The 26,798-nt window shown below is 38.8% G+C and overlaps 2 protein-coding genes across 22 annotated transcripts in view; one reads left to right on the top strand and one right to left on the bottom strand.

The window, feature by feature from the left end:
* Ca-beta (Calcium channel protein beta subunit) overlaps positions 1-9,951 on the top strand; it is a 97,235-nt gene extending 87,284 nt beyond the window's left edge. For 16 of the 19 annotated variants that reach the window (XM_076622598.1, XM_033350100.2, XM_033350096.2 and 13 more), the window contains one exon: positions 1,985-9,951. In XM_076622598.1, the coding sequence (XP_076478713.1) occupies positions 1,985-2,181 (197 nt within the window). In that variant the 3' untranslated portion in view covers positions 2,182-9,951. Of the gene's footprint in view, positions 1-215; positions 521-1,984 lie in introns of those variants that run through there. The other 3 variants (XR_013059490.1, XM_076622601.1, XM_076622600.1) reach the window with 3 other exon arrangements.
* Positions 9,952-10,380: 429 nt separating this feature from the next.
* rau (RA domain-containing protein rau) overlaps positions 10,381-26,798 on the bottom strand; it is a 40,126-nt gene continuing 23,708 nt past the window's right edge. For all 3 annotated transcript variants that reach the window (XM_076622609.1, XM_076622610.1, XM_033350105.2), the window contains 4 exons: positions 14,523-14,779; positions 13,354-13,417; positions 12,562-12,810; positions 10,381-12,169 (listed from right to left, as the gene is read on the bottom strand). In XM_076622609.1, coding sequence (XP_076478724.1) covers positions 11,813-12,169; positions 12,562-12,810; positions 13,354-13,417; positions 14,523-14,779 — 927 coding nt within the window. In that variant the 3' untranslated portion in view covers positions 10,381-11,812. The remainder of the gene's footprint in view (positions 12,170-12,561; positions 12,811-13,353; positions 13,418-14,522; positions 14,780-26,798) is intronic.

The raw sequence follows: 26,798 nt of genomic DNA, 5'->3' as shown, positions 1-26,798 counted from the left end.
ACTCTACCTAAAATATAAAAAGGAAAAAAGTTAAAACGTTCCGTTACCACTGGCAAAATTAAAATCTCAGATCGAGAATAGAAAGAAAGAAACGAAAAGAAAAAAAAAAAACGAAAAATAGGAAAGGAAACGGAAAAAAGAAAAGAAAGCACCAGGTCGAAGTATGATCGGCAATCAGCTCTGACTCCGATGTTCTCTTTGTTTACGTGTAAAAGTCGTGGAGGCGGTGGCTGCCACGGGAGTCATCCGAAAACAGGGCCAGTTCACCTATGGTCCGGGTGACGAGAACAAGCCCAAAGAGTCGAGCTAAAAGAACGCTCGCACGCACGACGACGCTTCTTCCACACACACACTTCCTCCTCATCGCGGATGAGATTTTACGGCGTAGACCGGCTGACCAATTCTCTGTACTCTGTCGTCCTTCCCCTTCCCCCGTAATCTTAATACACGGGGGATTACGATGACGATCGAGAGAATTAGAGACTGTCTGTTTATAGGGAAACCTCCTTAATAAGGCCGCGTTGTAAGTATAGACGGGTTTGGTGCACGGGCCCGGTGAAACGGGACCTTATTCTTGTTTCTCTTACCCAAAGAGAAGGATTTATTTATTTAATCGATTGGTTATTTAATTTTGGTTAATTTGGTTCACCTCAAATGTTCCTCACTTTTCCATCGTTTTTTTGTTTAATTCATTCGTCTATTCTCTTTTATTTTATATTATTTTTGTCATTCGATTCATCCGTCGACGAAGATTTCTGTTCTGTTCTGTTCTGTTTTGTGGAAGTGATTCTCCTTACGTTCTCGTTTCAATTCTTAATCAATCTCTTTTTTTTTACAGTTCTGTTCTATTTGTTCGTTTTATCTCCCCTTTTGTTTTTGGTTGTCTCGCAAGCCCTTCCACCAACCCTTCTCACATAGAATAGGTTGATATAGAATAGCCTAACGAAGCGTAATCAATTAACGAGACTTGATCATGGGAATCGAGAGGATCACAGATTTTTCGATGGAATAATGTTACACGTAACATGACTTGTTTCAAGAGGAATTTCAGAGCGCGGTCTCTCGGAAGATCTTCGAAATCCTTCTTTTGGGATATTCGCTTTGTTTTTGTGCTCTCCCCTTGTTCTTTTTTTTCCTTTTTTTTCTGAATGAACGCGAATTCCACTTTCAATGAAAAGCACAGTTTTTTTTCCTTCTAGTCGAAGCAAGTCCATGGAGGAGGACTTGCGTCGAGTTTCAAGGACTCGTTTATTTCTCGATGTCTGCGCTCCAGCGCAACGATAGCTCGAACGTCGGAGTCTTTGCAAAACCGTGTCTTTTTTTGCCCCTCTCGTTTTTCTCTGTCTTTTTTGTACGCGCCCTGTTCTTTTTTTTGCATAACTAGCTTGCATGCACTGTGTATGGTGTGTCGTTGCGGTGTTGTTTTAGGTGTGACATGTAGGTGGACTTACTGATTCCTCACCGTCCAGCTTAACGTCGAAGTAACAATCTCTTCTGTAATCTAGTTTTTTGAGTGACACCCCGTGAAATTCGATTGCCAAGCTCGATATTTTAATACTGTAACATCAACTATAAGAATTATAAGTTAAATCGAATTATGAGTTTAGCTCGTCGAGCTTGAGTAATAACAAAAATTTGAAAGGAATACGGAATATCTTCGGAATTAAATTTAAGAAGAGATTAAAATTAATTCTCTTCAATTCAATTTATGGATTCTATACAACTCGTATAATAAATAATTCTATTTCTTAGAATCAAGCTCCAATCCTAACAATGTTACACTATCAAAAACTTGAGCAGGAAACAACGATATTCAAAATTCTCTTCCTTTCAAATTTTACCCCAAAATCGCGCCTAATTTCTGTAACACCTTAAATTCTATAGATTCACGTAAGGGGTATCGTGGCCAAGTTACAGAAATTCAGGCTCCCTGAACCCCACTAATATTAACAACTGTAACATTGAATTTTACCAAAAAATCTAGGATCAGGATCGTACAGCGGCGGACACATGAGCGAAGGAACTCGAAAGTCGAGGCTGGAGAGAATGGATCGTGATCGGGGCGATCGTAGTGAACACGACTACGGCAACGAGGAGGAATCGTACGTCAGTGGCGTCGATTACGGGAGCGCGTCGAGGCGTCGCCAGCAGCAAGATCCGCGCGCATTGAACGCCATTTAGGAGCTGGGGCCCCGGGGCCTGTCGCTACAGCGCTGTCCCCACCTGCGCACCACTGCTCTTTAGTGGGGTCGCCACCTGGTACGCTACTGAACGTACGAACGTGCTTAACGCTACCGTAGCGAAGAAAACAAAAAATATTTGCGCTCTGGTCTGTTAGTGGGGTTTCTTTCCTGTCGCTACCCGTAAGATGGTTCATTTTGTTCGATTTACTGTTTAATAGCTAGACCCTTGTTGTTCGAGCTGTCCCACAATTTACATAGAAATCGCCTTTCGTTACGATATTTCTAGCCTTTAGTATACGGCATCGTACGTAACGCATGGAACTCAGCGTGTTTTCATGCAGAATCATTTTCATTTTCTTCATTCTGTCCGTTTATTGGTGCCGGATCTCGATGTAGAACTTCTATTATAGATACATTGCATCGTATTATGCCAATGATTCTCGTTACCGAGGAAGCGTGCACGATACTTTACGCTGTAACAGAGAGTAGAAATGTTGATTATGCAAAGTGTTGTTCTTTCGTAGAGCTGAGATTTTGAATCTCAGGTAAATCGCTTTGATTTTTATTTGTTGGATTGTTGAGATGGTACGCGTGCACGCTTGTCTATGATACACGAATGTTTCATCCTACGAGGTATACACTTTCTTCCGTTTGCGACTATTTTCGTTATGATGGAAGCAAGAGTTAGCGAGCTAGTGCATTATTTTTTCATTTTATTGGTTCCAAAGTAAACATGGCGTAATTTGTCGTAACAGAGTAACGTGTCCATGGTGACAGACATTGTAGATTCTATTTTCGTAATCGTACTCTCGATTAAAGGAGCCTTGTTGATTTCGTAACGATCGTTTTCTTGACCATTCGATAGATATCGTACAAGTAGAAAGACCCATTCTAGTGAAACCAATTGTTGTTGTCATGAAACTATCGAGTAAATGGCTTTGTTCTGTTCCCATCCCCCAACCCTCCTCCGTTTTACAGAAATTTTATCAAAGCAATTACAAAGTTCGTTCGCGTAAATGGAGAGCGTGTGAGAGAGAAAAAATGTGCGAGTGAGAGAGATGGAGCGTGTTGGCGGCAGCGAAAAATTTTCACGAGCATTTTTTCCAACAGGAATTCCGCATAACGATGGGCGGATTGAAACGAATAATCGAATGTCCTTGTCGATGAGGTACGCACAGGATAAATCCCCCATTCGCGGAGCCAGCTCAACGAGATGAGTATTGACATGAGAACAGTCACGTGAACAAAGTTAAAGAGAAACACACTTTTAAGAATGAGAAAGAGTGAGAGAGAAGGGAGAGCATGAGAATAAGAGAGAAAGGAAAGGAGAGAAAAAGAGCCCTGGGGCCTTAATCTTTGCGCTGACTCCTCCCGGGCCCCTATTACCCAACCCCACGAGAAACATCAGATTTTTCAGATCGATGATTTATCAGCCAGCTAGGGGAACTCGTGAATCGGCATCGAGTCTTCATTAAACGCCACGAGATTTTCGCTCGAAATTAGGTAGACGATCGTCCGGAGCTAATTGAACGAAAAAAAGAAAAACAAAGAAAGAAGGGAGTATAAAATAAAATCGTGAGAAACGAACAAAAAAGAGAAATCATAGGAAAAAGAAATGAGAAACTTCGATATGAATTTCGCGTGGAATTCTTTCAATTCGGCCGACAGAACAGCGATAGTTGCTTCGATTTAGAGAGAAGAGAGGAGAAACGAGGAAAATGATCTCTAGTCGATTTACCTTAGGATCGATCGCATGATTAAATTCTTAATTCTAGAAATTTTAGAAATTTCGCGTATTCGTCACGAGGTTCGTGCAGAATTTCACGATATCACGATCGAGTATGGAAGAAACTCGACAAAAATAAAATAACGAAACGAATTAACGTTGCGTGGCGATGGGTTGGGATCAGAGATAATCAATCATTATTGTCGTACGCGATTAAAAGTTTTCGATTATCGATACGATGGCGCGTTGATGATCGCCGCGCTAGGCTCACGTGTTTATACGTTTTATTAGAGTCTATTTGGTGAAATGTGAATACACATACACACACACATACACACACGTGTTACACATGCACAGACAGGCATACACGGGCACACGCACACGAGAACACACAGTGAAACACATTTTGTGTATATAGTATACATATATAAATAATAATATTATATATATATATATAAATATATTGTATACGTATGTACGCAGTGAACACTTTTACCTTTGTCACTCGACAAAATTCCGATCGAGGCAAAATGTGAGTATGAGAGCAAGAATGAATGGGAGAAAATGAAAGGAATAGAATGAAAGTGGATAGAAAGTGAAACAAGAGAGATGATACTATACCATAGAATCAATAGATATCGTGTACATATTGTAAGAAGCCTTTAAAAACAAGTCCTTTCCGTTTCGATTTTGTCGTGAATGCAGCGTCGTCAGCTGCAGCGAGGATCATGGTAATGCTGGATATTTGTCAACGTTTCTCATTGTTTTTACGGATCTACAAACACTTTCGGTCCTCGTGATCAACGCTTTTGACGCACTACGAACTTGCTGCAACTAAAATACGAAAAATATTTATGGAGTAATTGATGCAATACGTATACACAGACACATACACAAACATACTCATACACATACAGAAACATATACAAACGCTCTTGATTGCATACCAGTTGCACGAATGTAATCGTGACAACCGATAATGCTAATCGAGTTTTGGTCGTTCGTGTATATTGATTTTTTTTTTAGATGCACGCATCAACGTTGTTTCTTAAGTAGAACGAACAAATCTCGAGCTCGTCATTCTTCGCAGAAATAGCCTTGCGCACGGCCAGTATAATTAAATAATATCAAAAGGGCAAAAAAAGAAAAAAAAAAAGAAAAAAAGAAAATGTACGAAACGTAATATAATGAATTTTTCTAAATTAATTTAGGGAATTTTACTTAAAACGATCACTTATGCATCATTAGACTAGCGAAACGAAGCGTTTCTTTCCCGGAACGATTACGTTCGATATGCGTTCGTGTATGACGTTGCTGTGTGAATTTAGCGAGATTTTCTTATCGTTTTCACGCAGTTTTCGCATTTTCCACGGCCGATCGCTGGCATATTTTTCTTTAAAAATAAATTAAAAATAAGGATTTGGCGCACGGTCCTTTGAATCTCAAAACTTGAGCGTGGATCGTAATTTCTTGTCGATATATGTATCTCTGCCAGCGATTCAGCGTCGTCGTCTTATCGAAAGTGTTTCAAATTCTTACTAAGCTCGTTGTTTGTTCGCCACATTAAATTGGCGCTGGAAGATTATATAGTTGTTGAAGATTACAAAAATCTTCGTGCAACGCCGTTTATTGAATTTTAACGGCGTCACCGATGGATCGAGCGAGTATCGAAGCGAAAGTCTTCGTGGAACGCTCTCAAGATGAACTTTAAAGACGCCTTAAGAATTAAGTAGACGATCGTGTGGAGATCAGCATTCGACCTAAATTTTCAATCGCTACGCTGTTAAACGAATTTTATTGGCGCCTTGCGCCGTAATAATTTCGCTTGTCGAAAATTCCATATGTTATCTTTAGACTGGAAGATTTTTATAAATCGAGCGAAGATGCTGAAAAATCTATGACAAATATAAAAAGATAGTTTGTTTCGAATTCGAGGCACATTATGGAATGTTCGAGTTTCACGTTTCACGATTTTTCACGTTTTCCAGTTTCGCGAGTATTCTATTGGTCGCTAACTGTAAAATGTTTTTTGTAGCCAACGTTTGTAAATACTAGGTAAAATATATTTGCAAAACACTATCACTGGTGATGTCTATTTAAAGATACTCACGCTTCTACTTCGATGTAGGCGAGTTTTAGTCAAAGTTCAATGCGAGAAGGAGCGTGCGTTTCGGTTTCTTCACGACGCGATTCGAGTGCAATTTGGAAACGAATGCTCGGTAGTAGCTAGAGTTTCTTTCGAACTTTGTTTCGTCGTGTCGAACAGAAGCCGTTTGTACTAGGGTAATGTTCTTATATCACGTTTGCTCGATTATTTTAACAAGTTTCTCTGTTTCTGCGATTTAACTACGAATAGCGCCGCGACGCATAGGCGACTCGATTTTAAATCGTAGCTATTGTATACAATTTTTTCTAGACGTCAATGACGCGATTGATAGAGGATGTGTAACAATATCTAGCCCACATCCTTAAGCAAATGAGAATTTTTTATAATATTTTGTAAGAATCTTTCGCTCGAAAGGCAGCGATAGAAACCCACGTCATGCAGACCTGATACGAATTATGGCGTCTCACGTGGCCACATACATACCACACACCCACACACACACACACACACACACACACACACACACACACACACGATACACGAATTTGAAAGGAGCCCTTAATATTTCTTACGGTACGATCCCTAGTAGTTAACTGACGCGAGACCCGTCGGTTTTGTAATCATTAACGATTTCGGTTTAGGATTTTAGCGGCTTCCAGTCCGTTCTTTCTTTCGATATATCGAAGACTAGTGTTCGAATCTGTAACACGTGCATTAGCGCGCTAAATTAAATGCAAAACGAGAGAAAAAAAATTATATGAAACGTAACTTGTAGCTTTCGATCGACGTCAATTCGGATCTACGTGAAAAAAAAAAAACAAAAAAAAAGACAAAGGAAATCTCTGTAGTATTTCTCAGTAAAACGATCTAGGATTAAAACTCGCACGCGACAAGTTCGTTCGATGCCTACAAAAATCGACACACATTCTGTTCTAGCGAAGACAAAAGAGAACAAAGAAAATATCTCCCATCACAAGCGAGCCAAATAAAAAAGTATTAAAAAAAGGCGAAAAAAGAAAAATTCGAAAGACAAAAAAGAAATGATACAATTCACTGAAAATCGCGATGTCATGCAGGAAAGCTGAAAGTCCAATCGGCAACGCAATCGAATTTTCTTTTGAAAGACTTAACGAGAACATATTAACGAGCGTTTAAATATCGATGTTTAAGCTGTTTAGGAAGAAACGAGAGAAAGACGAGAGAGGGAAGACTGGATGCGGGAGAGATAGAGGGTAAGCCTTTCTTCAAGAGTTGCGAGAGTCGAGAGGGCGTAAGTACAATTCGTTCGATGTATTAAAAAAAATTAGGGCGCGAGTTTAAATTAATTAGGAGTGAATTGTTGCGTTGGTTTGCACCATGTGCACGTGAATGTGTTGTTAAAATCTAGACTGCTTTTGCCGGCGTCGCGGCGGCCGATTTCGTGCGATCGATCGACGCACTCCTCGAAGAATGCAACCCCAATTACACGAATGGTTGGAAGGTCCAAAAAAAAAAAAAAAAAAAAAAGAAAAATAAGAGAATAAGGCACTATAAGAACAAAGCATCGAACGAAAGATAATCGTTTCGTACGACCCATATTCTGTGAAAAAATTTGTTCTCCTTTTGAAGAATTTTTAGCAAATTCTTCGTAGATGTGGACCGTGCCTCGGTGTTATGTTTGCTTTAGGGACATATATGGCGAAACGCCTGTCCTTGTAAAGAGCCTTAAGGCTTTCGCAATGAAATATTATTGGGTACATTGCGTACAGCGTGGTTTCGAAAGTATATATATCTGTGTGTACACAGAGAGGCAGAAGAGAGGAGATGGGAGACGAAGAATAAAAGAAAAGTAGTGCTAGGATCACGATGGACGCCATTGTCGGTTTGACTCGATGATCGTGATTTTGTCTCCGATTATGCATGTAATAAACCGCGGCAGACGCATCAACGGAAATACGTTTCTGCGCGAACAGAATGGGAACATTGACGCGTTCTATCGGCTTCCTGCTGCCGCTTTCTGTATTCGATTATTAGACGTAATCTAAAATGGCAACAGTACCATAGCAAAACAGAAAAACGAAGCGTACGACGTTCGCTGTTCACCGTCGATCATACGCGTTTTAAAAACGTTTTAGAATTAGGTCGAGCTGTAGTAGAGACAGATAGAGACGATTGCATGCAATCCGAATATTTTTAAAAACAAAAGAATTAAAACGCGGCTGAAAATATTCTTCGTCTCGCGGTTAGCCTTGACAAACTAATCGATATTTTCGCAATTGTCTTCTTCTTTTATCTTTAGCGAAATTGATAGTTGATCGTTGAAGGAAAAAAGATATTACGACGTAAGCCCGGTCGATACGATTACGATAAAAAATGGCAACTGCTAAGAGCTGCTTCTTGTTCACGCCGTCCCGTATAATTAAATACGATCGTCGATTCGAATCAACCGGCGCCGCTCCGAGGACGAAGTCCTGTCGCCTGTGTACGTGAATTCTAACGTGTTCAATTTCGACGTGCTTTCACGCGTGTCTGCCTCACGTGGTGCGTGTGTGCACGTTGTGTCTCCTAACTCTAAGGAACAAACGCCGCGCATTCACGTTCTCGGTCACTTATTTTCTTTTGCGGCTGGTTCGTTGGATCAAAGTTTTTTCCCTGTGTATATTGTCTATTATTCCCTCGTGCGACTGATTTCGATTGCGGACAAGCGAACGAAAGCAAGGAAGAAAGGAAGGGAGAAAGAATGTAAAAGAGAAGAAAATAAAACTGCAGAAAGGAAGGAAGAAAGTTGAGATAAGAGAGCGATCTAATTCGTTTTCCTCGGGCGAATTTTATTTCGTTGTTGTCGCGGAGGAATCAGCGTGCGAGTAACGAGAAGAAAGAGGATATTCATTGAAAATGGATAATCGATGACTTTGCTGTTAAACGAATTAAAAGGTTCGTCTAATCGCGTCGAGTTTAATGGACGAGAGGAGAAATTGGAGCAAGTGTATGTTTATATGCGTTTGTGTGAACGAGATCGAGAGAGAGAGAGAGAGGAAGAAACGGATGAATAACAAAAAAAAAAAAAAAAAAAAAAAGAAAAAGAAAGGAGGAAAAGAGGAGAACGAGAGAATTTGCGGTTCAGTGTGCGCGAGCTGCGGTTCTTCGGAGACGGAATTGAAGTGATTAATTAAACGAGATGTTGTAAATTGTTCTATAGCAAAAATGAAAAGTGTTACGGCCGTGGCAGCGCGCCCTTCGAGAGTTCCTCGACGGTTAACAAAATTCTTACCTCTAATCGATTCAACTTCGGCAGAAGAAACTTCGAAATTAATAATCGGAAGGAGTAGATAGGAAACACACGATCGATCGACTTGATCGACGATTAATTTCGTCGTCGACGAGTCTCGAGGAGCGCGATGCTTTGATCGTTTCGATGTTGATATGTCAATGCTGTGATGTTATCCTTTGAAACTTCAAATGAAAAAAAATATATTTCCCCCCCCCCCTATTTGTCCCTCCATCATCCCCGTTCCCCTTCGACACGGCCCACCCTCGATTTTTCCAGAAAGTATCCCGCAAGACGAACCCCTTCTCCTTGGAAAATAAATATTTCTATTACTGTAACACTCCGCATAGTCCTTTAAAAAAAAAGAAAAAAAATAGCTAGATTCTAATCGTATTTAATGTAAAGTTTATTATTGTTACATCTCAGTGAATCTCTCCTCTATCAGTGATTTCACGGAGAGAACGACGTACCGTCGACTAAAGAACGGCGTTTAGGAAGATACCGGAGAAAATTATATAGCGACGATTTCAGGGGAAGGATAAAAGCGTTAACTATTATTAGGAAAATCCTGAAAGTATAGCGATCGATAATCGATCAACCGTTACGCTCGTTCCTCTCCGATACGTCACTGGTAAGCAAAATTCCTACATTTGTCGCATTTGTAAATAAAATTTTTATCATCACACAATGCAACGTGTTGTTATCTCCATGTTCAACCTAATTGCATATTAGATCGCGGACAATTATGCAAATTTATCCTTTTATGAATACTACTAAGAACAAATTTATTTTACCTACTAACCCCCTCGTATCTTTTAGATTATTTTCTGTCTGTAGAAAATTTCTTAAATTTAATAAAATTATACTTCAAAATTTCTTGAAAACTTTTCTTTGAAATAAAAGCGAGATCGAGACATAAAAAATACGAATTAAATACTATACATAAATAAATTGTACTGCGCTTTGGATATTTTATATTATTTTCTATACTATGTGGGTTGTTCCATCTTTGTGTTTTTAAATTCCTCATAACACGCAACCAACTAATTATCTTATTGTGTTATTTTATTAGTCGTAAGGAAACACGAAGATTATAGGGGAATGAAAATCGATTAAATTTTTAGACACGTGAGACGAAACTTTTTTTCTTCGATGAATTATAAACGACGTTACAAAATGAATATTTACATTCTACCGTGTCGCTTGGAATAATACAAGGTTCATTGTACTCGTTACAAGTTAAGCTGGTAAATCGCGCGGAACTCGCGATCTATTTGCGCAATCTCGACGCAACGATTTCACATTCGCAACACGCATAAGCGGCGAAAAAGAAATAGGCTCTGCTTGTTTTGTCGCACGTGATTAAATCTACGCGGTTTTCAGTTTTATATCGTGGCGACTCTTTGGCAATCGATGCAACCTTAACGAAACGTGATGAAAAGAGTAGAAAAGATAGAAGATAGAATTGCCTATTTACAACGATTTATAAAAAGAAGATATAATATTGATAGTATGTTTCTTTAAATGCAAGCTCTGTGAAAATTAAACCAGATAAACTCGTCAATTTTTGTAACATTTACAATCGCGACTGGCTACTAGGGGTAATTACCAAAGCTATCCGAGTACCTCGTCGTTTATTCGATATATTTACACTCGAATCCCGTTCGATCGTATTGCACGACGAAATTTACAGCACGGGATTCTGCTAAAATAACTTAAAATTCTTAGGCTCGCTCTCTTAGACGCATACACGATTGTTATAAATAAATAACTGTTACATTCCTCGATCTTCTTGGATAAAATGTAATTTCTAACATATAAATACACGATGGTGTGAAACCCGAGGGACTATTTTGTACCATTTTTAAATTCTTATACAAATTCTATAGAAGTTGCCTGTAAAAATATTAATATTCCCTTCTATTATTTATCTCCTCGTAATACATCATAAAATTGTGAAACATTTAATTCAATACTTTAACGACGACGTTCAGATAAGTCCCAAAGGCTTACATGTTATTACACTCTGACTTTGTCCATTAGCATATCTCTCTATCGCAAGACATTTACACAATATACGGCTGAATATACTATTTACCTAACGTTTCGTACGTCTACCTTTGGTACAATTGTTCTCGCTATTGACTATAATCGTAAATTCTCTTTGTTCTGTCTGATCGACGTGATATAGCCGAGACACGAATCAGTGCTCCTTTTTACCATTTACTTTCTATTCCTTCATAATCCATTACCATTCACAAATAATCTCAAATCTGAAGAACTACATTCCTGCAAATTAATCTTCCTCCAAAATCTTCCCTCAAATTCTAATTTTCAAAGAAAACTAGGCCCTACCTGAAAAATCTCGCTACATTTTAGCTCTCACCATTACTCAACTTCTTGCTTCAAATACTGCTTAACACGATTGAGAAAAAGCTGTAGCCAATTATCAGCACATTTCATGCAGCTGCAACTTCATTTTTCATTTTCACATTGTATAGCATTCATGAATCAATTCTATCAACAAATTACAATTAATTATACAACGTTTATATGAACAAATAATTTTCGTAGTCCGCGTACGAGGACGCTGTGATGTGTTTCGATGAGATTGGCGTTGATGGAACGCTCTGAGGCAATTGTTGCATTCGAGGTAGTTGCAACTGCGGTAGTTGTGTCGCGTGGGGCACCACGATTCTTGGTTGCTGATTTAGCGAGCCCAGGGACAGATGATGTTGGTCGATCTTATGGATGTTATTATTGTTGATCGGACTGGCATCTTTATGCTGATACAACTGCAAATGATTGTTGTTGTCGTTTCCTGGGTTGTAATGGGCCTGATGGGTACTGTGGAGGTTCAGTCTTGACATCGCCATGCTGATGCTCGAGTCCGACGCCCACATGCTCTGCGAACAGGACGATTGTGTAACGAATTTGACTTTCTATTATGTTCTAATGAATGACGCCGATTATGTTGGTTGACGCAGCGAGATGCGTTCGTACGCGCAATTACAATCGGCAGTCTTGGAGAACATCCAAGATTAGGAATTCCTTTGTTCTTTGCGTGAGAACACGTACAATGATCGTTTGATTTCTTAGAAATCGACTTTTGTGGAGAAATTAGAAATCGACTAGTTTGCCTCCTGATAATTAATTTTTTAACTTGCTGGGTAGAATAATATTGAGGAAGCTTTTCAAATACATATTCCGAATATTCAATAAAAATATTTAGAAAGTTTCTCAGGTAATTGTGGATTAATTAAGGGAATCTAAGGTAGTTAATAACTGGTTTATGTACTTTTCTTCTATGAGGATTGTAGTCAGGGTTGCGTCTTATGCGAAGATGACGATCGGCGCTTGCCCATCGTTGCGTGACTTTAAGGGGTGAGTCGTCAGGATGCAACTTCCTTTGGTACTCTTCGCCTTCGCAGACTTCGTATAGAGAGAATTGTTCGACGCGTTCTTTAGAACTGTAGCAGCTCAATAACATCTGGATCAGTTCGTCGACGGTAGTCTGTTCTGAGACTAGTAGACTCTTGTACTTTGACTGTAAACGATAAAATATTTTTGATAAATTACTTGTAAAAATATCGGTAAAGTAGCACATACAATTTTATAGAATAAAACACAGAATAAGACAGAACACAATACATTAGAAGAAAGAAAATTACAATAAGTGAGAGCAGAGAATAATATACACCGCCCTTTACATAATAATTAAGGGATCATTTTCTGTGTCACTTTGATTTTTACATTCTCTTCTTGTGTTTCTACTCTTTTTTTGTAAATATTTGCTTTAAAGTCAGTCTCTATTAAAGTCAAACTGTCAAGTCTATTCTCTCGATTGGTACAGTAAAAATCACCCTCTAATTATTCTGGGTACTGTACGATAAAATACAGTAAATTAAAATGGAGTACAACGCAGCAGAACAGAATAGAGAAGAATATGGAAAGTGGGTAAAGGTAATAGACTAGTCGGATTTCTAAACGTCGTAAAATAGAGTAAAGTAAAATAAGGTGGAATAGAACGAAATAGCAAATTAAATTACGAGGAAACATGTAAAACGGTTCTGAAGTGTGCGTAACTTACTCCGGACATGAGCGCGCTGTCGTATATTTTGACAAGTCCACCACGGCGTGTTTGCAACGAGAATCTGCAACAAGAAAACATCCGTGAATTTCATGGATATCGTAGGGGTCGGCGAGTTCAAAGGGAATCGACAAACGCTACTTCTACGTAAAAACACGGGACCCGAAACTTCCAGTCAAACACTGTCTGTCTACGTATATCTTTGCCGGAAGTTTCGAACTACCATGAAAACACTGTTGACTTCCAGCCTTCTTCCTATCGCACGACACAAAGCTTCGACACTTAAAATCTAAACGTTTCTGCCTTCTGTTCGCAGACCTTTCCCGAAATTTAAGTATCTCGACACCTTTCTTCGTCTTTAGGAATACATACATTTGCATTTTACGTTGAAATAAGAACTGAAATATAATGGATCCTTGCATAATACGAAATATGTGTTCCTTGCTATACGAACCATGTGCTTAAATGCAGATCTTTATGCAAATTTATATTTCTACGAACTGCTGCATTGGTGAACAACTGAAGAAATTCAAGTAGTCATTTCTTTCATTTTTTAAATATTGTAACGAAGATTTCACTTTGAATACTATGTATCCTATTTCTGCGTATTGTGTAAATTTTGTATATTTTTGCACATTTAAATTTTCCATAAACACGTGGACATTCGTGGTCTACTTGCAACCACTAGCTTCCCCTATGGACGTATTGCCTTTTCTAAAAAGAAAGTTGAAGATTACATCGATTTGTAATACGTTTTATGGGGGTATTTTTCCAGTTCAATAAGTACACCATCGTAACTCTTTCATCACCTTATAAAAGTCCATCTCACAGAAGCTAAACAGCGGACTACTGTATTTATAACGCTGCTGCCATTTCGATTAAAAATCTAAGCGAAACGAGGAAGCCACCATCCTCCGACTTATTCCCCCAACTCGTTAGCATAAATAAAGGCACGTCTCGCGCGGTCGAGCCAGACGACTCGAAGAAGCCAGAACAAAGGGAATCTCTCTCGAAAGGACGTTGCTCGTCGTTGGCTCGTGCTCATCGACCCACAAGAAGTCGTGTTTACGGTCGGTCGCGAGCCCTGAAATTACGTCACGTAGCCGACCGAAACCGAGGGGAAGGTAAGTTTAAAAGAGTAGATGGAGAAAGGATGACCGGAATCGTACCTGGAATCGCCACGAGGATGACACGATTGTAAGACGGCAGGCCTTGCATCCTCGTCCAAAGGAAGAACAGTCCTCACGTTCGGTCTTCGTACGGTGACCTCCATGGTGAGGTAGTACAGCTTGGGATCACGGTGCCTCATGCGATACTTGTTCAATAAGTTCTGGACGATCTCACGACAAGTCGTTTCGTACGAGATGCACAGGGTCTTGTACTCGATGTCTGGTCGCAGGCAGTTGGCGTACACTTTTATGGTTGTCTGCAAGAAAAATCGAAGATCGTTAGTATGCATGTATTTTGGTAAAAGTTTTGCGAAGTTTGCAAAACTGTAAATAGATTTAGGAATGTTTGGGAAGGAAAAATTCAATCGTTCATGGGGTTCGTTTAAAAATAGATTGGATTACTGTCAGAGCTGTCTGGTCAGAAATTCTTAAATAAGAGAATTGAGAATAAGAGAATCTGATAGTTCAACTGTGATCTCTGTAGAATTAATCGATACGATATTCACAATTAACTAGATTAATTAAAACTTGAGGAGATTAATTAAAATCTTGGACAAGTATTAGGATGAATATTCATTTTCGTTTGATTCGTGGAATCCACGGAAGCAAAGGTACATTATTCACATTGCAATTTCTAATATCACAAATTTTTTCTCTTCTTTCTTTCTCCGGGGTTAGTATCCTGTCTGAATGTCTCACATATCTAGAAGTTACCCTTTTGCGTAATGTTTTGATTGAATTGAAATATTATTCTAAAAGTCTCTTAATAGTCACTAGCTTAAAATTTAGAGAGAGGGTTGTTCTAAGAAAGAATACGTGGTTCCTTAAAAGGTGCCTGCATCGCAGAAAGAAAAAGCGTGGAGGAAGACGACGTCCTGTTGTCGCAGGAGGAACTATGAAAAAAATGGTAAAGCCTCGATGCACGAGACGAGAACCTTGACAATTAGTCCATAATTAACTCGGAGACAGACGTTAGCCACGCGTGCTGCATAAAACGCTATCAACCCTTCAGATACACCAGTTACGAGGGGATGTGTGCACCGAAAATAAACCAGACACCAGATCACCCCGTTCGCAGATGGTTAAAAGTCATACTTGTGTGTATTCGTATGTCAGGATTAAGCTCCGTTTACACAGCGGTAGCCTATAATATTAAATACATGGGGTGTGAAAATTGATGTTAGCCCCACACGAACAGAATCAAGATGTCCATGACCGAAATTCGTACGATAAAATTAAATTTTATAAAAATTTCAAGTTCAAACGGTATATAACTTTCATTATAGAATAACTAAATATTTCAGGGCTAAAAAAATGTTGTTCCTGTTTCTATCAATTATTAAACCTGCAAGCAGCGAAGGCTGCAATCTTGACTCATACAGATATCTCAAGTTTATTATCGCTTTCTATCTTACATATAAGTATTATTATTTTATCAAACTATATTAACAATTTTATTTCTTAAGTAAATTTAATTATCACGTGCGGATAAAAAGCCTTTTCACTTGACTCTTCGCTTTATCGCTGTGAAATAAAGCAATCGACGTTGGTGATAATGGTCTAGCCTCTGACCGAAGGTTAATATTAGAAACATATTCCGCTGGTATTCTAGTGAAAAAGACCACAAAAATCAGAATTAATTTTGCCAACGTCAAATGCACACATTTATCGCTTGTTCAGTTCGAGAGATTAAGCTCATTAATACCACGGTCGAAGCAAGTAGCTAATTATAAACGTTCGAACTCCAATCTGTCAATAAGCCAGATGTTACTAGCCGAAGACTTGGCCCACACGTTTGCAAGTACCACTCAGCGTTTGGAAAACACGTGTAGGCAGATTTTATGACCGCAAGCCACGCTTTATTTCCAACTGTAACGATCTGCGCCAAATGCGGCGAATCGCGCGCGGTACAAAACTTGCCACCGCTCGAATCACGGGCTACGTGTCAGCGCACAATGATTTTCTTCGAATATACCAAGCGAAATCATGGAACTAACGGAGTATGACGTTCGTGATACCTCGATTGAACTCGTTCAGATTTTCGCTAAGCTACGGCTATATTCGACGAGCACGTTTCGAAGAGAATGCGGAGATTATCCTTTCACCGCGTATCGTTTTGTAACGCAATATGACCCTTTTATGTCTATGGCTTATTTGGCTATTCGATTCCTTGGATAAATTGAATGGGCATTATATGTGAACGTGTTTGGACAAATTTAGGGGTGTCCCGTATCAATTACTACACGCTTGTTCAAACATCGAATGGCTGGTCCGTATCCCTGGATAATCCTAGATTCTAGATAATTGGTGTACATATTTGTACAATAAAGCGTAATTACTTTGTGTAAATATGATTGATATATTTGGTCCTGTCGTTTATAGAATTTTATCTTCATTAGTTGATTAATTGTAATATCAATATTAATGTAATATCAATAATTGTGATATCAAAGAGCACAAACAGTCTAAAGCAAGTTGATAGTAAAAGGATAGTTGTGTAAATTAGTTACAAGGAAAATTCTAAAGGGAAGTAAAAATCGATACAAATATACTATACTTGTACTAAAATCTTCATATATTAAAGCCAGGAACGTGATAATTATATATTCTTCCGAGAAAAATGACACACTCACATATGGTGACTGAGTTTAATTCACAGAAATATTCATAATAATATTCATCGTATCTTTTGAAATTCTTAAACAATCACTAAATGTATATGCATAGAATTTCGCAAGAAACCAGAACTGTTTGAAGACGAGTATAATCTACTTTAATACTGTAAGGAATATACCAATGAAATTATGAAAATACCAGTCGATTTTGTGGAATTGTAACATGAAATATTCTGCACGCTAAATTCAGCCTCAAAAATGGTTCTTATCTCAGGAACAGAATATTTTCGATACTTCCGATATTTCAAATCGTTTGTAGAGAACGTAACGCCAGGTTCGTGGTCGTATTTGCGTACCAACTAAACAAACAGCGGGGTCCTAGCACGCCTCCATCGTGGAATTCCCGGTGGTGTTTTACGACGACCGGGAATCGATAGAGAGTTGGCGTGTTCCGTTCTAACGAGCCCTAGCAAAGCAGTAATATATATACGCCGTTCTTGTAAACACAACGTCGCGTTAGAAAACGCTTGTGGACTGTTAGAATTTCTAACGTCTTCTCCGTGCTACCGTATATGTAATTTCTGCAGAAGAGAAGAGGAAAGAAAAGACTGTCGCGACGTAGACACATTGCGAGATTTCTGATTCATCGCAGAAATTCCAATACGCTTACGCGCGAACGTTTATGCGGTTTACGCGGAATCCGCGAGTGCTCGAGCACCGAAGTATCGATCCTTAGTCGACTTTTTCTGCTCCTTGAACGTGGTTACGAAGGTCGCTTCTTGTTCGACGACTCCAAATTCCATTTTCAGAAGCTGCCTTCTCAGAACTTTCTACTTTTCTCCATTTGGATCATTACAACGTTCTGTTCCCTGTGCAAGATGCTTCGTTGAATGTGGAAATTAATTCGAGTTAAGTTTCTGTTTTACATTCAGATTTCCTCATGTTGTGAATTTGTTTCCTTGTGTTTTGAAGATATGACAGATGCGTTTATATATCTTGACAAGACTTACGATTTTTTCGTTTTTAATATTTAGTGATCGATAATAAAACTTTAATCGTGTTTATAAAGACATAGAATTAATTTACGCACTCAACAGGAATACCAAGTTTCCTGTACTATTATCATTGCGACTTTTATTACTAAATAATTACTACTATATGAGTCAGCAAATCATTGAGTAGTTTTTTAAGATATCAGCTGTCATGGTCGTCGGTATGGAGATCGCAGAAATAAATTTGTAACAATTTTCTACTATCGATAGTAACCTTCATGTAATGCAATTTTTTACATGAATATTTTTCGCCTATTCATTAACAATGACCTGAAACCTACATAACGTTAAAAATTAAAAAAAAAAAAACAGTTGGCAGTTAATAAATTGTAAATGATACGAATGAATAATTCACACTTTATAGTTTTCATGTTTATAAGATAAAACAGGCAGCTCTAATAAAACATTTTTGTCGCACAACAAGTCGATCATGTTATCGGTCGTGTTTATATAACGAAGCGAGTGAAGTAGCGCGTTCCTATCGAATCCAAGTTACTAATGACGGCCGTAGTCTAAAGAGGAACTGCATTCGATCGACAGAGCGTGTATTTTCTTCGTTGGCGGCGGCTAATGAAAGAGAAAATAATATGAAAGATAAGAAAAAGCGTGTAGACGACCGCATACAAGTGTCAAAGGGAGGGTCTGTCGCTCGTCAGGAACTAGTTCAAAAAAGAAGCCACCCTGTCACAGAAACATCAATAACTCCCAGCCGGCTGTATGAACCGAAATACACGTCAGGATATTCCTGCTTAGAAGTTCGAGTGCGTTAAAGGTATCCTGTCGTTAGAACAATCCCTATCTACATATGTATGGAACCACTTCCAACGTAAGTGATATGAATAATAATCTGGTCGAGGTTTTGATCGAGCTATTGAACTGGTGAGCAAAATATTAAGTACCAAATAGAAGGAGTAAAAAATGACTTTTTTTTTAATAAAAAAGAAAGTAAATTACACACAGAGTAGTATGGAACGTGTTACAAGCGATAGAATAAATCATTTTTGCTTTTAGAGCTATGATAAGGTAGAGATATGATCGTAAATGGAAACTTTAAAATGTGTCTTGTAAGCGTCTTAGTACAATGGATATAATTATAAAATAATTCTTTGTATTAGAAAAGGAAAAAGGTGCAGATGGATCGATGTTAATTATGCGAGTTAAAAAGTAGGTTGTGAAAAAACATGGGAGTATAATGTACAAATGAGTAAATGTAAATTATGTACATTTCTTGTCATACATTTATGCACCCTCTAAATTTCTAGATTTCTGAATTGTTAAATAATGATGAAAGCATTCGAGTGATAAATGATGTAAGTACCAAAATGAACAAAAATTTGAACTATTCGATTCAAGTAACTCCAGCAGTTAGTTTCGAGTCTTTTGCATAATTAAATTTGCTCGGTAATCGAATAACGAAGAATTAAAGGAGACAGTGAAACTGGAAGAATTAACAGTTTCCCCCCGGGAAGTCAAAAAACATGCTTCGTGTAAACGAATCGTCCTAATGGGGAAGTTAACAGGCAGGAATTCGACGAAGAGGAAGTCCACCCCGCGCTAAATGAAAATCCAGCGAGTAATCTGGCGTATCGAGCGTGAAACGTAAAAAAATTCGGGGGAAGAGAAATTGAGGAAGAGCACCAGAGTGGAATGGATACACCATCTGCTTACAGGGTGCGTTATAACGAAGGGTCTTTTCTTAACAGGAATTCATCAAGCCCTTCATAAACCTTGGTCGTGCTTCCAAGAATGCACTTTCGGTACACTTATGAGTTTTCAACCAGCAAACTCAAATTTTAATCGCCAGAAAATGAAAGTCAACCTAAGTCTCCCTTCCATTTTGATCTTTTTCTAGCAGAACAGTCACCCGTAAATTTCCATGGCAAATTTCTGCGTAGATAAAAGTGGCTGATTCGTCAATGTACTAAAAATAGACGGGGTATCGCGAATTTATCGTTATCAATGGCTGAAGTAGAACAGCAAACCCACTCTCGCGAGCGTGACACCCGTTATATCACGTATCCCCGTTTCTAAGCAAGGTAAACGACACCTTTCAACGGAAATGCTATTGAACGGCCTTGCTGCTTTTCTAATCAGCTAACAGATTCCTGTGCTTACATAATTAACATCGCTAAAGCCTAAAATTATATTTTCCACGAAATTACGCCTGTGAGCTTTAATAGAGGCTGACACTTGGTAATATATCGATGAACGAAACTAAGGAGTTGAAATTAGGGAGAACGAACGAGAGATCGCGTTTCTCAAGCATGGAAATTTCTCTGAAAAAGTGAGACTTCTCCTTTCGCAATCTGGCCCCATTCAGGTCAAAGAGAGCTGAGCGGCTGATCTTTCGGAATCCGGAAATGGCAAGGGATTATGAGAAGTGGCGCGCTTTATAATTAGAGCGCGAACAAAATCGTGTGGTGTTGGCTCGAAGATCGTGTAGGATTTCTTCGTGTCGAGTGTCCCACGCCAATGGAACCACACAACTAGTTGCGATATTCATTTTCTGACCCCCTCTCTAATCTTTTTATTTATTTGACGTCATGTCTTTGCGTCAGTTTTATTAGATTAATAATACACATTATTACACCTCCCGTCTGTTTTTTTTGCGGATCTTTTTACTCCAAAAAATTATTGGAACAGTAACTGATACCTACAAATCATGTATTACTACTAGAATTTTTGGAAACTGTTGGAATTATTTAGAATAATGAAGCATTATTGTTAGAAGGTAAGACAATCGGAGGTTGAAAATCAAAAAGGATTATTAAAAATTATTGGGAATTACCGAGCAATATAATTATTTAGAATTATTAAGAATTGTTAGAATTATGTAGAATTATTATTAGAAAATGCGATAATCGGAGAATGAAACTCAGACTAAAATATCGATTAGGGCTTTCGTTCATGTATGTACACAGTATACAGCAGATGGCACGAGGAAACGCGAGATATGGCGAAGACAATACGCTAACAATTCGCACAGAGACTCCTGAATTCTCCCTTTGGTTTCGTCACGACGTAGTTCGACGTCTGTTCATTAATTTTCATGCGAGCTCACGTACACGTGGTGCATGACCTCGGTTTGAATGGTGGCAGTATCAGCCAGTCCCAGGTAGGACCTCTCATAATAAATTCCTTATTCCAGAAGTCCATTGAATCCTGAACGACGGTCTGTCTTTGCCCCTTTCCTTGCTGGCACGTGCTTTTCGATTCTCAGCTGCCATGTTCCTCTCTAAAGGGTGTTCAGGTGCTGTTGCTGTTCGAGCACGTGTCCCCACTCTCTGATTTCCGGCAAAAAAAAAGAAAGAGAGAAAAACGAAGGAGGAGGATCTGGCGACGCTTAGAACAAAAACTCGACCCTGAGTGGCAGTAATTCGTGTCCTCCACCTCATCTTTTCGTTCCTCCAAGCTGTGAAACAATTGTTCTGCACGGTTGCCTCGCCTTCTAAGGAAATCAAGGTCGCGCAGCTTCGTTCGAAGCAATTTCATTGGGTCAGAAACAAGATTCTCGATAGAAAGTGATTTCATTGGAACTCGTGCAGTTGATATTGCTGCAGAGATCTTGTTCCTTGTGAGTTGAAGGTAGATTGTGACAAGGATACCTAATAGAGACAAATATCGTACAGTTGTAATAAAAATAGCCGCGATCCTGTTGCTGCCACGTTTCATAAACGACAAAAGGTTCGCTGACCAGGTACAATACGACCTGTTACATGATCGTATATAGAGAAGACAGATACCTTTCCTACCGATGTCGTCAACGTACGTAACCGCTGTCAGCGAAAAATTGATCACCTCCAATATCGTGTTCCCCGTTATTAGTTGCACGTATCGATTTTTCGAGTCGCGAGCCAGGTCAAAATCAGAGAACGTTTAAGTGTCCACAGAATAAATCACATGGTAAATGGGAAATTAGTAAGTTCAATTCTAATAGAATTAGCAGAAAACTCAAACAGAAACCATATAATTAGTAGATACCTTAACAAGTTTAACACTGGTGTCATTAATATTCATAATAGTTATCAGTAAAAAGTTGACCATATTATAAATTATCGTTACTTGCTCGTATCGACCTTTTAATTCGATAATTAAAGCCTTCATACATAACTGGATTAACGTTATTAGTAACATTTAAAAAATTGTTGAATTAATATTATTGGAATTTTAGAAATCACAAGTTAAAAGTGCTAACGAATTCCCTTGCGTAACAAGTTTGGTCTCAAACCAAGGAATATTGCTGAAGCAAATGTCTCGAATTACAATTAAACTAGTAAAATTGTAAGAAGTATAATAATATAGTATATACTGCAATAGAAATCTGCAATCTACAACTTGCCTCTTATTAATTCTCCAATATAACTAGTTCCTAAATTCAACTTAAAATTTAAGCAATTGAAGAATAAATCACATATAAATGAAAGACCAATTTGCAAACAAAAACTGACGCTTTTGCTACCAGAAGACTCACAATTATTGTCAACAAAAAATTGATTTCTCGTTATTGCCTTCTGGTATCAATCTTTCAATTCACTAGTCAAGTGATAATCAGGAAACATTTAAACGATTAGAATTTCAATCATACGTAAGTGAGAAATCATTGAACCCAATCTCAGTCAGAGACTGGAGGAATGATTAACGAAGTTAATTAAGAGAACATCAAGGAGATTTCGATAACGATTTCCTGCAAACGAGATAGGCGAACGAAGGAAGCTGTATTACCCAATCCGCGATTTTTTTCCCGTTACACATCGAGCGAAGTTATGTAAACCGGGTCGTGCGACGATTCGACCAACAAAAGGAGCCAGGAATAGTGGCAATTCTCCTCGCTGGCTTCAGCCGCCTCCAATGGATACGAATTTCCATCGAGCGTGCGAAGTGTGCTTCATTCGGCAACAATTAGACTTCCCAGGCTTTCGTAGCGCATTGTTCAGCGGCGGGAAAGTGGCAGCGCGAAAGTAAGAATCCGCAGGAAACGAGAAGCCCGCGATTTCTCATCGAATCCAGAGACGAGATCAACCTGGATCACTCGAGACGATCCCGAAAGGAGCAGTGAGGTATACACGTGGGACCTAGAAACCCGGAGAGAGAGTGCTCGATTGTATATTCCGTTGAAAATTTTACTTTTGCGCCATTTTTCTGCTGCATTTAATAATTAGTGGCAATACCAGAAGGTAATTATTTATAGACTCTGGATTTTTATGCATTTATGTGAAATTTCATGGTGGAAAAATACACAGAATACACATAATATACAAAATATCGAAAGTATACTACTCGTGGGTAAAACAATTTCCTACTTAGGTCGCATTTTTTAAATTGTATTAACAGAAACACGAATTTGCGTAAATGTGCGTAGTCTATTATTAATGATTAGAAGTAGCGGAGTGACTGTCAAACATTGTGAAACTATGCTGTAGTTTAAAAAGCTCTTTGCTTTCAGACTACACAATTTCTAAATTGTGAGTCATATAAAGAAAATTCTTGTAAACTGACATAAAAGACTACAACTTATCATTATTTGAAGCAGTTGGTAGGTATCTAAAATCAGCAAGTAATGTCAATATAACCGTACAAAAAGAAATATATACTATTGCCAAGTTGTTTAATAAGTCATTTTAATCTATAGCCCTCCAACTCTATAAAAACATAATACACACTGCTTCTAATTATTAAAGTACCATTAATTAGTGTATTCTAATAAAATTTCTTATATTTATAAGTGACAGTATATGTATATACTCTTTCATACACTTCTTGGTTTAACTTCTTTCGTCAACTTCTCTTATTAATATCTCTAATACGAACAAATAACAGAAACTGGCAGTTGAGTCATTCAGATAGAAAAAATCATCCGAGACCGATTCATAATGTACACACAAAGGAGACACTGAATCATCGTGATGAATATTGTTTTAAATGAATTTTAAAATAGATACTGGAATAAAGCAAAAAACGGATATTATTTCGTAATCACGTTACTAACTACTTTTGCATATCCTGTTTATGCACTGCAAACGATTTATGCAGCGAACAATGAGGACTTATCGTGAATCTGAAACGAAACAGCGAGTGTGAAGTAGCCGACGAGGTAATGTTCACCGTCTTATGTATCCAATGAACACACGATTAAGAATACTCCTTGGAATACAATTTGGAATGGTCGTAGAACCAGGAATAGGTTCGCAGAGATCTTTTTGCCCGGAAAAAGCAACGTCGTCAGATAGAACGCAATGGGGTCAATCTCAAGCGTCTGAAGCTCGCGTGGCGAGGTCAAGAATTCCTCGCGAGGGTCAATCACTGTCACTTGCATTAACGGAGGCAAGCATTTCGTACTATCGTCGCGACGTCGCAACTATGACGTACTGCATCGTATGTTCCGCGACTTTTCGCCGAAGGTTCAGTGGCCCTTGCGTTTTTAACATACAGCAGAATCTTCATAAATCCTATAGAATCCTATTATATTCTAGTCTTTGTCAAATGAGACCTACAGGAATTTTCTGAGCATTCAAAAAATTCCATATGAACAGTTTAGAATCCTATTATTTTTCGAAAAGTCACAGCTGCAATAATTTTCTAACAGCAGCAAAAGTTTCCAGAGAGTAATAACAGAGAGGGAATAAGCGTAAATATATTTAGTAACGGGAAATCCTCATAAAAACACGATCCTCGCCGCTTATTACAAACTGCAGCAAATTATCGAAAGAAAGGCAAGATGAAGTTCAATCTCCAGAAGACTGCAAACAATCAATGATAAGATCACGAGAACCTATAGATCCTACAGAGTCCTATTATTTCTTAATCTTCAAAAGCTAGACCTCCAAGAATTTTTGAAAAATCCAAAAGTCTCGGAATGTATGATGATAAAGAAGAAATAGATATAAATAAACCTGGTAACGGGAAATCCTTCTAAAAACGATTTCCACCGTTCTTCTCAAAGTGTAACAAATTATCGAGAGGAAGACAAGGTGAAGTTCAATCTGTGGAAGAATGCAAGCAACGATGAAGTAACAAAGATGATTTACAAAATAGCTCACACAGTGCGTAATCGCGTTGTCAATCAACTGTTTTTGCGGAGCAACATATTTTCCAGGTTGATGCACGTATCCCGATGCAGCGTCTAGTTTGTAATTGCGCCTCTCGATCCGTGCAGCACATGGAGACGATAATTAACGTCTCGTCACGGACGATTATTAGGTATAAAACGAGAGCTTAGACGAGCCGCTAACGATGTAATCGAGCGATTTCATTAAGAACGGCACAAGCGAGCATCGTTGTAGCTAAACGCGACCGCAGAAAGTGTATTCCATGCTGGCTTACGCGTCGATGAACCGTTTGCTGGACGTTCCATGGCACGCCAACTATCCTTATCGCGGATCGACGACCGTATGTTTCATCGAAACGTATTAAGAGTAAGTGTCCGAGGGATAAGTGAAATTACGCGGCTCGAGACTCGAAAACACGCGTCCAACAGAACGAGACTCGAATTTCAAACGGCGCGGGAGAGATCCCTCGTTGCCGCTGATTTCAGTTGATTAACAAGCACGTGAGCCGATTATGCGCGATTGCTATCGTCAACATGAAAATAGGTACTTTCGAATGCAACTGGAGATTATGCTCGTTTATATATAAAAGTGATATAGAAATGATATATAAAAAATTGAAATTGTTATTAGCATCAGTGTCGGAGAATTTCTTAATTATCCAATTTAAGTCGACGGATGAAATTTATTTCAGCCTCTTTGGAGTTGGTCAGACTGATCAACTCCACTTTTTCGTAATTTCTTAATTTCACTACATACGTACACTCTCAAATGGTACCGTTGAATCACTGATAATTTATAATCCAGTCACTCGATTTTAGGACACCACGTCTTAATTTATACTCTATAATTTATCTTATAAAGATCATTAATATTTACTACACAAGATACAGGATATAAAGTGAACCTCAATAGTACAGTATAACTAACATACTTCACAAATCTGACTTAAACTTTCGTGATTACCTATAATCCAATGATACCTACTAATTAAGGGCTAATACAACCATCCAACACCTAATTCAAAGCTTTTCTCGTACAAAATACGTAACGAAGAAAGAATATCTTTGTCCGTGACACGATCTTAAGGCAATGGGTGTAATTATTTGCAAAGGGCCACACAGGCGGTGACATTCTCGAATTTAACCAGTGAAGGACAACCGGTGGTGCACGTCCGTCGACGTCCAAGTGGCTGACAATTGACACCCGTTTCCGGCGCTTTCACAAAAGAAGCGACGCGGAGGAGGCTCCTCGAAGAATATAGGGCACGTGCCCTCATCGTCGCATCGCGTGCCCGCTTTCACGTGCACGCACGCCCTCTCGTCCATCGTCTTCCTCTCGCAATATGTTCTTGGTATGCTCAGGAACATAATACGGTCATGCTGGAACGTTTCCTTCCTGTGGTACATCCTATCGATACTAACTTCTTTCTGTGAGCCATATGGTACCGTCTTTGCGGGCTTCTTGGCACGAGATGAAAGCAAAACTGCACGGGACGCATCGGTGCATGGTCGAGCGTGCATGCTCGTTGATAATGATTCCTCGGCTGGTGGACACGGCGAGAGG

This window comes from Bombus vancouverensis, chromosome 11 (genome assembly GCF_051014615.1).
Source record: "Bombus vancouverensis nearcticus chromosome 11, iyBomVanc1_principal, whole genome shotgun sequence".
NCBI classification, from domain to species: Eukaryota; Metazoa; Arthropoda; class Insecta; order Hymenoptera; family Apidae; genus Bombus; species Bombus vancouverensis.
The sequence above is the reverse complement of the archived record's forward strand: the minus strand, read 5'-3'. Positions and strand labels throughout refer to the sequence as shown.